The 11,675-nt window shown below is 37.3% G+C and overlaps 1 protein-coding gene across 15 annotated transcripts in view; it reads left to right on the top strand.

Moving 5' to 3' along the window:
• The window catches only part of MYO3B (myosin IIIB), a 210,700-nt gene that overhangs the window by 126,173 nt on the left and 72,852 nt on the right, over nt 1–11,675 (top strand). For 14 of the 15 annotated variants that reach the window (XR_010431949.1, XM_064660901.1, XM_064660902.1 and 11 more), the window contains 3 exons: nt 6,508–6,619; nt 7,531–7,693; nt 8,381–8,461. Coding sequence is in view for 14 of the 15 variants with exons in the window: in XM_064660901.1 (XP_064516971.1) it covers nt 6,508–6,619; nt 7,531–7,693; nt 8,381–8,461 (356 nt within the window). In the remaining variant the exon portion in view is untranslated. Of the gene's footprint in view, nt 1–6,507; nt 6,620–7,530; nt 7,694–8,380; nt 8,462–11,675 lie in introns of those variants that run through there. The other variant, XM_064660918.1, reaches the window with a different exon arrangement.

Here is an 11,675-nt window from a genome sequence, read left to right as displayed (position 1 = left end):
ATTAACTCCACAGAGATTAGTGTAAATTGAGACAAAATTAAGCCTCCTCTTATAAACAGATCCTTTTCATTCAGAAGTGTGCTGAATTTGAGTACAACCTAGAAAAGCAGCATTAACTCTAGCTTTCCATCCCTGCAGATAAGGAACGGCAAGTTGTGTTTAACATCTTGTCAATTACTCCCAAAGTTTTTCATCCGACTGGATGTGATTCTTTCAGGAAAGTCAACTTGAAAAGGGAAGGGGGGGGTACATTTATCAATTTGCACAACAGCATAGAAGACTTCCTGAGTTCAGAATATAAACGTGGGCGGGAGAGGGGATGTTCTTGCTCCTTTGTTCATCTCATGCTTGATTTTTAAATGAATTCTATTCTGTTTTGCTCTTGAAAATAAAAACAAACAATACTTTAAAATGCTATAAATGGAACAAGAAACATTTTTCTTCAGCTTACAGCCATGACTAGTCAAGTGTTTTTAGGAACTAAGTAGTTGAATACATAAAATGTTTGAGAAAACAGGTCAAATGCTAAACAGATTGGCACTTCTTTGTTCATAATCAAAAAGACATTAGGCAAGTATGAAGAAGAGTTTCAAAATGTCAGTAAATGTGAGGATATCAAAGATTTTCTAAGGCAGCAAGTTAATTGGTATTTTGATCCTTTTGAGCAACTGAACAACAAAATGGATGAGCCAGCACTTTTTCTCCCTTGATGTTATTAAACAAATAGGTGTGCTTCTTATCTGCCTGTTCAATAATGCTGTTTTGTAAACTCTTAGCAGGAAATATGAGGACAAAACAATCAAAGGCAGGGAACAGACCCATTCAGGGTTTATCAGGTGGGAGGTAAACAAAAGATAAAGCTCTGTCTAATGTTAGTCTTTACTGTCTTCTGTTTTCATGTAGAACAGATTATTTCAGTATTGCAAACCTGGATGTAGTTTATTGGGTTAAAAAACAGATGGTGAAGAAAGGACTTAATTGTAACTCATTCACACAATGTTTCTTCAGCCAAGTATATAACCATCTGTTTTATGTATATAAATATACATATTCTTTTTACTTAAAGTAGGAAAATGCAATCTGCAGCCCCTGTAAACACTGTATCCCTGTCAAGTCTTAGACACTTTGTCTCTGTTGGCCCCGTCTTGCACCCCATGACATCATGGGTCTGTCTTATGTTTGCTGTGAAGCAACATAGCCCCTTTTTCAGACTGGAATCCCAGGTTTCAGATACACATTATTAACTAGATCAGGCCACCAGGCGTGCCTGGCATGTGGGGTCGCATGGTGACTGTGCACTGCACATCAGCTAAGGGAGGTGTGCTTTCACGTGGGGACCTGCGCTGAAGGTCCCACTGAATGGAACACTCCTTGCTGAGTGCCCAGGCCCCTGGAGCTTCACATGATGTGATGTACACGTGTGTCCTCACCACATATCCTCCAGCTGTATACTCCTTTTATATAATGTGGCATATACTTGACAATGGCTTGGAAGATAAGGGACTTGGTAGACTAATGGTGCTAGATGCATTTCAAGAATTAAGTGCCTCATAAGCACATAGCAATGTGTTGAGAACTATTGCACAAGTTTCATTTAAGGATTGTCTTTTTTCTTCCCTGCCTTTTTATGTTATGCATTAAATTTTTTTGTACTGCATTAGAATGCAGGATACACTTTTCCTATAAGCATTACCTACTCCACAGTAGTCGGATGATGTTCCTCAGATCATACACTCATAGCAATACTAGTGCTGTTACTGTAACAGTGATCCCAGGGGGGCTGGTTCTGCTTTTTTCAATCTCACAGTGCAAATTTGCATAAAGTCACCATTAGTACACCTAGTATACACAGTCTCTAAACCACCAGTGTTACATTTCTCATGACCATATAAAGCCTCAATGACCTTAATGAGTCACATTTTGCATTGAGTGGAGGTAGGAATAAAAACTGGTCAAACATTGCAAAATCCTGTAAGACATATAACCTCAGTTAAGTGCTTTCTTCTAGCGCCAGAAGTTCAGCGGTGATAGACTTGCTTATTATGCAAAATCAGGGAAGAACCAAATTAAATTAGAAGTCAATAGATTTGCTGCAGAGAAGGAAAGCTTTCTTTTTAAATGATGCCTTTTTAATGTAAACTTACTTTTAGCACTGAGCCTGCACCATACCAAAGTTCGCAAGTGATTTCTGGAAAGAAAATTTTAACGCTCCCCTATGTCTTGATTTTACTGTTATCCACGGAAGTGTTTATTTGTTTCAGTGGCTTTAAGATTTCCCCAGATCTGTATAATGTTACTGTACATCTTAAATATGGTAAACTACTGCACCTTCCATATACACTTTCTGGACTCTTCTCATTCACAGAACACTGGTTGCTGTGCAAAACAGTTGCAGAATGAAGAAGATAGGAAAACTTTAGAAGTGGAAGGTTGGATAACCACTTATGAATAGTATATGCACAATGGACCAAATTATATCTTTCTGAGAGTATTTCTATGATTCTGTGCTTACCTGATGATTGGCAGCAGAAGTGTTTGGTATCTGTTACTGAATTTCAAGAGTGTCTTAAATGTTTTATCGTTTTTATTTACATTTTTTCATTCTTACTCAATATAGAGTCAAATGTAATTATTTGTGTGAATTCAGATTTGAAAGTTTCTGAAAGAGGTGAGATACAACTAATACAGGTTAGAAATTTTTGAAAGTTATTTTATGGCTCTTTTAGTTCTAAATAATTGGATTTTTTTAAACTTTCCAGCTCCAGGGCTGAGAATCTTCCTACTATTGCTGGTGGTCTGGCTAGAAAGGGATTTTGCCCTCTTGCACTTCATGCTTTTCACATATTCATTCTCCACCTCAGACTAGTATATTTTAGTACAAAAATTTGTTTTAAAGAGAAAAAGAGTTAATCATTACTGGTTTGAGTTAATTATGTAGAACTGATGCAGCCTTTAGTCTGGAATGCAGAGGGAGCTTTAGTAAGAGACTCTGGTATAGTAGTTAATGGTGCTGTTTAAATGCTATTTATTGAACAGTTCCACAGTTCACCCTTTGAAGAGTGGTGAGAAATTGAACCATTTGTTTAGAATCGGTTTATCTAAAACCACCAACACTGAAATGCTTTGGCCCTAAACAGAGAGTTAATGCATAGCATCATTCTGAAGTTTTCCATATCTTAGCACACTTGGATGTTTTTGGCATTTAACCGTAGTTCTGCATGTCCTAGCTTTGCAATTGTTGGTCTGAGGATAAATTCCACTTTTAAAAAATGTTGGTACATTCTTAATGAGTAGTAAATACAGTTAATCCCATTTTAATGTATGTTTTTTCTGAAATACTTTTCATGTAGGATAGTGTGTAGTGCAGATTAAGAACCAGTAGTTAAGAAATACAGAATTCCAGAGTATCAGGTTTGAGAAATCAGTTCTTCAGAGGGGAAATTACTTTTCTCTTACTTAAGTCTTAACTGCTACTGTGATTAGTCAAGTACTTTTAGGAAACATGTAGGTGAGTGTGTGTAACATGTAGGAAATTTTCAAGCAGGATGTATAACCCAGGAAAATAATACATTTTTGCACAAATACGTGTATGTTTATGAAATAGAACGTGAAGGACCATAAACTTTATTTTTAAAAATAGAAATGAAAGTATTGGTTTAACGTAGAAGAGCACTGAAATATTCCTGACTACTGCATTTTGTGCTGAAATAACAAATGCAAATATGGAAATAAAAAAGTAGAGTCGTGAAATTTTCATCTCATCTGAAAGCAAATGTGATTTTTAGCTCTACTTTTCTTAAATTAGGTTTCTGGTTTCTTGGTGATATGTTGCAAGTAGAGGTCACTCTGTGATCTCTGCACAGCAGATTTACATAAGTATGACAGAGATGAAATTAGGCCAATAAATCAAAATGAACAGTTGTAGTTGCATATATCCCAAAGTTTTGGGTGTATTCCTAGACGTTTTCTCTACCATTTCACCACATCCAATATTTGCATGCTTTTGCCAGATACATTAAGATGAAACATTTTACCTTCCTCCAAAATTTTCCATAGGGTCCATTGCTGTACAAAAATTTTAAATTAAATAAAACAGTTGGGTGATCTGTGTGGCACATGCTGTGCTGCCATACAGTTCTCCTGAGCACATCAAGTCAAACTACTTGGGCATCTGGAGTTACGTGATTTAGTCATGAAAACAGGCACCAGATAGAAAACAAAGTGTTTGCTTTAAAAAAAACCCTAAAAACATGGATTTGAGCTTTGGAACACAAATCTAGAGACCTTTTATGGTGCAGAATGCATACTCAAAAAAGTAGTTCTGGAGGAGAAATAATAAAAAATAAATTGCTGGTCCCTATTTCTAATGAGTGCAGTGATTTCTGCTTTATTTTTGATGACATAATTGAAAAGAAACAGGAAGTATATTAACCAGTTACAGGTGTCTTCTGTGCAGTATTTGGATCAATCAAAACATTTGGAAAATCACCATTTAGAGGAAGTTTTTAATAAATAGTGGGAGACAATGTTTACGTACTATGAACTATGAAATAGAAACATGTAGTTATTCCCATGGTTTGGAAAGTTCTTGTCATTTTGAATAGCTTGCTTTTTTAGACTGTAGATAAATTTTCTGAAAACATTTGTTAAAACATTAAGTAATAGGAAAAAGTACCATTGGGATTTTTTTCCGAGTACCAAAAGCATATACATTCTAGATCATGAAAGAGAGCTAATGGAGAGGTTACTACATTTGAAAGATAGTGAAGTTCGTCACAAACAAGAATGGATAGTCAGGCAGTTAAATTACACAGCTCAAAAATACTTTTTACTCAAATTTGTCACATAAGAAGTCAACTTTGCAGCAATAAGAATGTCATTGATAAGATAGGTAAAAAAATTATGAGATCCTCCTTGAATATTTTATTGCATCATTGCTATTTAAAAACTGTTCTGTGGTTTTAAAATTCCTAACTACAACATACCTTAAAAGGTGCTTGATCACCAGAAAATTGATATTGTCACTCACTTGAATCTATCCTTCCTTACTTCTTTCCTTTTTTCCTTCCTGCCTGCCTGCCTGCCTCCCTCCCTCCCAAGCTGCTTAAGTTACATACATGTGTAAATAACATGGCTATCTGAACTGGCTTTTGAAGAAAACAGCACTTTATTATTAGTGTAACTTCCCCCATGTATCTGTCTGCTATCTGTTGAAATTATATGCTGTCACAAATTGTTTGTGTTACATATATTTTAAATCTGAGTTTCATTAGTGCAACTCATAATGGCGTTTGTCTTGTGAAAACTGGCATCATTAAGTTTGGTAATAAGGTGGAGGAAAAGTACTTTTTTCTTTTAAATACACCATGTTTCTCCATTCTTGCTGAATAGCATGACTCTTGGTATTTTGAAAAACGTGGCTAAAGAATTTGCATCATCACGTTGTTAAGAAAGTCACTGCATTAAAAATAACTCAGTAATACATAATCTCCTATCATTATTCAGAGTCATCAGTGTCTCCAGTTGGTGAATATCTGTGTCTTTGGTCCAGGACTTATTCCAGTGCTTCTGACTTCAGATGTCATTTTGTTCCCCTTTGATCTTTATTGACTATTTTAGTGGTTCTTTTTTCTTTCTTGTGACAACTGGAGCTAATATCTGGAGATTAACTGGAGCTAATATTTGAAAATCATATTCTCCTGATTAAAAAAAAAGGTCTTGTACAATTCCAAGTTTTGTAATTGCTTCTCCATGTTTTCTTCACTAAGGTGGGATATTTTCTTGAATCTATCTTTGAGGTTTGCTGATGAGATTCTTCTCTTCATGTTTTAAAGAACATCTGATGGCTCTTCCCTGTGCTAATAACTAGTAGAATGGTTTGCTCACCCTGCCGGTTCCTCTCAATCACAATGTAAATAGAGTAGCACCTGTAGAAGTATAACTTAATACCAAGACAACACATGGCAGTTAATAAATGAGAGCTGAGGTGGCATTTGCTACCATCTATCAGTGTACCTGTGTTAAAAAAGCCTTAAATTTGAAAACTAACTGGCACATGTTCTTGCTGTTACTTAACGTAATTATTTGCTAGTGGGGTTACTTAAATGCTATAAAACCATTCTTAATGCATAATGGCTTTACAGGGAGGGATTGGTTCTTAAGTCAGTTGAAACATGTTTGCATCCTTTTTTCATTAACTATGTGCTGTTTCACGTAATTGTTGGGTGCTATTCTTTGCAAGGGACAAATAAAAGTCAATGTTGTTTAGTATGGGTCTGCGCCAGGCCTCTAAAACTGATCATAATCATTCCAATTAATTGTTTATCGTAATCATGTATATGCTCAAATTTCTGTTCATGACAGTTATGTCATAATTTAAGAGGAGAACTTAGTATAAGGGAGAATTTGGCCTGTTAGTTCTAAAGATACAGCTCTGAGCTAGAGAAAAACAATGAAAGTACATGTTGATTGTTAATTCCATTTTTTCTTTGCCGCTTGGTTTTGCAGGTATTATTACCTGGCATTCAAGGCACATGAGGCTCCCCTTGGTAGCAGAGAAAACTGTCTTGCCATTTTGGAGAAATCTAAGCTAGACAACTGGATTCTTGGGAAGACCAAGGTAGAGGGTGCTAAGATTTTCTCAATAATAGTATCCTTTTAGCAAAACATGTCTAATTTGAAAAGTACTGCATGAGTGAACAAAAGAGCAAGGAATTTGCTCCTTAGCCTCCCAGGTTACGGAGGTGCCCTGAGTTAGTGCTGCCAGAGGAGGGGTGCATTGTGTACCTCCCCAAAGTGCATTCTGCACGTGGCTGCCTTGATAAGGACAGTACGTCTGTCAGTGCCTCCTGTTATAGTGCCTTCCTGAAGTTCCTCATGCTCTTATTAAAGACATGACTGAAACTTCACACTCTGGCCCATCCTGCAAGCCTGGTTGCTACCTTATCCATTTGTGGAGTTTCAGGTAAGCTCCTTCTGGCTCCATCAAAAGCCTTTGTTCATGGTTTCAAATGGAGTGAATGACTTCTGTAAAAAGGATATTGCATAGTATTTTGAGTTGGTTTATGGTGCACAAAGGAAAAACAAGGAGAATTTTCCTGGCCAAGACCCAGATAAAATGTATAGAAGCACCCACAGGATTTGTCTCCTAAAGCAGAGTGCTTTTAGACAATATTATGTCCAAAACCAGATTCAACCCAGGATTTCTCATCCCTGGCTGTATTTCAAAATTGTTGATATCTGAAAATATCCCCCTGGCCAATTTACTTTGTAAAGGGGGTAAATATGGGGTTTATTTTGCAATGGGGCGATTACAATCAATGGAATAATGAAATTGCACAAGCACACCAAGAGCAAATAATTGGTTCACAAGATTGCTATGATATTTATAGTCAGTATTTTGCTAGTTTTTTCAGCAATGATGCCCTAGAATAAGCTGCTATTGGACTAATGAAAAGACAGAATACAAGAGGTTACGTTACTGTCTGCTTGTAATACTGATTTTTTTGTTTTGTTGTTGTTCCATTCCAGGTTTTTTTAAAGTATTACCATATAGAGCAGTTAAATTTGTTCCTTCGAGAAGTTATAGGGAGAGTGGTGGTCATGCAAGCCTATGTCAAGGGATGGCTCGGAGCAAGGAGGTACAAGAAAGTCAAAGATAAAAGAGAAAACAGTGCTCTTACTATACAGTCAGGTAAATGTACAGATTCCCTATTTCACTGAGTGTCTTTGCATTTTAATCAGTTAAATTGCATGTATATTGTTTATTCATCCATTATAGTTTATTATGAAATGAAAATGACCAGAGATGTTTTCTCTCCAGCTAACTGATGCAAATATTATTGATTTACTTCTAAGGTGTCATCTTAGTGTTTGGTAATGTCTTTCTTTAAATATGTTAGTATTGTGGATGGGATGCCTGTGCACAAAATGAAAATATTGTTAGCTATGTCTGTCCTAGCATGCAGCACATAATCGAAATGCAGTAGCACATGCCCCTGCCCGTATACCAGAATTCAAGACATACATCGTAAGATGGAGCGCAGAGGCTGATTACCAGTACTTTAGCAGGCTTCCTTGTAGTGAATTTGGGGAACTGTGTGAGCAGGGATGATCATACACCTTTGTGTTTTGGTTAGGACATCAGTGAGCACCTGGTGACAATTAAAATTTGGAAGAGTAAAGTGGTGTTTGAAGTTGTGTGGATGTGAATATTGCAGTCATGAACCCAGTGTTCAACATGTGGGTGGGTGGGGAAGAGGTATTGGGGGTAGGGGCTGGAGTAGTTATGGCAGGAGGAATGAAAGTTACAGCACATCTCTGACTTTGTAGCACTTCCTTAAATAAATGTAATTTCCAGCACATGGTTTTGTATTTTTAGCCTGGAGAGGATATGAAGCTCGCAGGAAGTACAAGGAAATAAGGAACAGAAGAACTGATGCTGCTATACATATTCAAGCAGGTAATTAAAACAGTATTTCAATTGCCAACACCTATTTTTCTGTAGGTGATTTTGTGTGTCATGTTTATAGCCAAAAAAATAAATACAGTCCAAACAAAAACTATCAAAAACGTTACTTCTCATCATTTGTTCTTCAGTGTCAAATGACATCTGTGACAGGTATCAGGCACTTTGGCCTTTTTGAAGTGCTTCTCTGGAAGCAAAACATACTAATTAAAAGCTGTTGAGTTAATTCTCTAAGATTCTTCTGAGCACAGTCAGTGTGATCCCACTACATGTAGAGCTGGTATGAAACACTGTATTGATTTGTCTAGAAGTGTGGATGGGAGGCACTGGACATGGATTTCTCTGTCTTTGTATGGAGCCCTGATCTTGGCAGATTGCCAGGTTTTTGTTTTGACTGCTTGCTGGTTTTGCCAGCTTTGACCAATCTTTTGACATTCTGCCAGACTCCTATGCAGCCATATCAATATGAATTTGAATAAACTTTAAAGAGATTACTGGAGAAACAGGCCCATAGGGCTATGTAGGTCTCTAGTAGACAGCAGAGTACCATATGGCACAGAAATCTAAGAACCAATGCTGTGAACTCAATGGTGTTTTCAGATGCTGCCAGTATGAAGCAGCCTCCATATGATGCAGTGTAATACACTTTCCCTATGCAACTCCAGGTTGAAAGACTGTAACTGATAAAAAATTAGTTGTAGCAAATTCCTTAAGCTTTGTCACCTGTTTATTGTGTATCTTATAGTCTGAAGGCAGTATGAAAAAGATGTGTTCTAATACTCTTTTTCTTTGTTCTCAAACCATTCCCGGTAAATTCATTTGGTTTTTTGTTGCTAAGTTTGCTACTCTGAAATGAGACATTGCTGTGACTTTCAGCAGAAAGCAGAATACCAATCTAGTTACAGAAAGGAACAGAATATCATTAGGATCAAATAATAATTTGCAGCTTTGCATGAATACTGTTACGTTGAATCACGAAACTCTAGGATTAAATTCAGAATATTCTATTAAATGGCAAACCGTTAAGGAGAAATTTTTTCTCCCATTACAACAAACACTGAAGGACTGCACAAGTACTCTCTCCCATTCTTCCTCTCCTTTGTGTTGTCGTTTTCAGTTATTTTTGTGATAGCACAGAAAGTAGATCTTAAAGTACCCCCTGCCACTATTTTCCAGAGTATTTGCTAGATTTACAAGTGTATATGTACCTGGACTTCGATTACCTAACTTACAACAGCCTTTTGTTGAAAGAAGGAAAGTGAAACTGTTAACCCATCACTGTCCCCCTATGATCAGCTCCTTAAAGTGACAGTTATCTCAGGTGCAATAGGAAGCTGGTGTGTAGCAGTATCACTTGGAGACTGCAGGGGACATTCTGCCTTACAGTTTTATCTAGACAGATTGCTAGCTCTGTAGAAAAAGTGATCTATTCTGCTCTTAGCGCACATGGGAGAGATTCTGAGCTGTACTGCTTCCTGCCATCTCTTAGATGCTGTCTTAAACATGGCAGAGCAGAGACAGTGGGAGTGAATCTGGACATTGTTGAGCCCTCTGGACCTAATGCTGGAGTAATGTTGTTAGCATTCTTCCCACTAACACACACACTATCTTCCTTTGTAACCTGGCACTTAACTATTTCAGTGATCAGTCTGGGTGAATAAGCATTAGGACTGTAGGGTTAAGAGTGACACGGTGCACCTTTGTATTAATTAGGCTGGCTGCTCCTCCTGTCTTTGGCTCTCTAGTAGAAGGGGTATAATAATAATAATAATCCTCAACACATTTATATCTGCCTTTGGAAACCTATACCTAGGACTTCTTATTCGAAAATATTTCTTGTGCATATTAAAAATATTTTCTCTTCTTAGTGTGCTGATTTTTCCGTGTTTCAAATCAAAACTTATGCTTGCTAATCATGGCCAATTTCCAGCTTTTAAAACATGTGGACAGTCCTTGTGTTGTTTACATTACATTACACTGTCTACGTGCCTAGTGACACAGAGACAAAAGCATCCCGGAATCTCTTCCTTCCCTGCACATCTTCTAACGTGAGTGTAGTTCAAGGCAGCTTTCTAGTAAAATGGAGTATGATCACCTTTGTATTTTTTTTAAATGAGCCATTTCAGGCAGTGAGATGAATTGTTTGCATTTGTCATCCAGACATTAGCAAAACCATATAATTAAACTATATGTACTTCCCTCTCCTTTCCCTCCCCCCTGCCCCTCTCAAGCAGGCCTTGGAATTTAGGAAGCATTTGGCTTACATGTTTCTACAGAACAGCGCATATTGAAATTTGTTTTCCTTTCATCTCTTTCCCAATAAAAGCAGCCGCTCAGCTTATCCCTTTAGCTTCCTCAGAACTTCCTTTCAGAATTCCCGATCTATTACAGCACATTCACATACCAGAAACAAGATGCCTTTTCATGCTGTCAACCTTTTTCATCTGAAATGTAAATTAATTCTTGCTGGTACGCTTTGACAGAGATCAAAGTAGGGGTATTAACCTTATTGGGCCTTCTCCTCATCAGAATCAGTTCCAAAGACTGCAAGGGTAGTGTTAGGAGGCCAGTCTTCACTGTTATCTATGGCCCTCCTCCAGGCAGTCCTCTGTCTACAAGTCAGCATTTCAAAGGCGCTGATTTCTTTTGTAAATGACCTTATCATTACCTTAAACTGTGTGAAAAATGATTTGCCTGAATAATTCTTGCAGGATTATCCTGCTCATTTTAATTGTGGGGGGACTTCATTCAGGTTCCAGGATATTGTTTAAGTGGTTTTGACAGCAAGTGATCATAGCCTGATATAAAGGAGGAACAGAGCTCCTGATTGGAAACCTCTTGACTTGTTCAGATTGTTCATTTCTTGCAAGTCAGTCTTTGAGGTAGGCTGCATTTGCATTTTAAAAATAAACAGATGCCTTTCAAATACATGAGCTGGTGGTCTGGAGATCTCTGTGGGCCCAGCAGTTCACTATCCATTGAAGAAATGTTGGAAGAAAAAACAAACTTAGAAAAAAAACAACCTGCACAATATACATGAGGATACAATTCCTGAGTGTATTATATTACAGGAAAAAAAGTGATTATTTCAGATGGGGGAAAACACCCTCGCTAGGAAACAAAGTATTTGTGAATTTAAATTAAGTGGGGGAAAAAAAGCTACCCTACTTCAGCATATCTACATCTCAGTTCTCAGAATACACAGAGT

Source organism: Pseudopipra pipra, chromosome 7, assembly GCF_036250125.1.
Source record: "Pseudopipra pipra isolate bDixPip1 chromosome 7, bDixPip1.hap1, whole genome shotgun sequence".
In the NCBI taxonomy this organism is placed as follows: Eukaryota; Metazoa; Chordata; class Aves; order Passeriformes; family Pipridae; genus Pseudopipra; species Pseudopipra pipra.
This window is presented reverse-complemented; position numbering and strand designations above follow the sequence as displayed.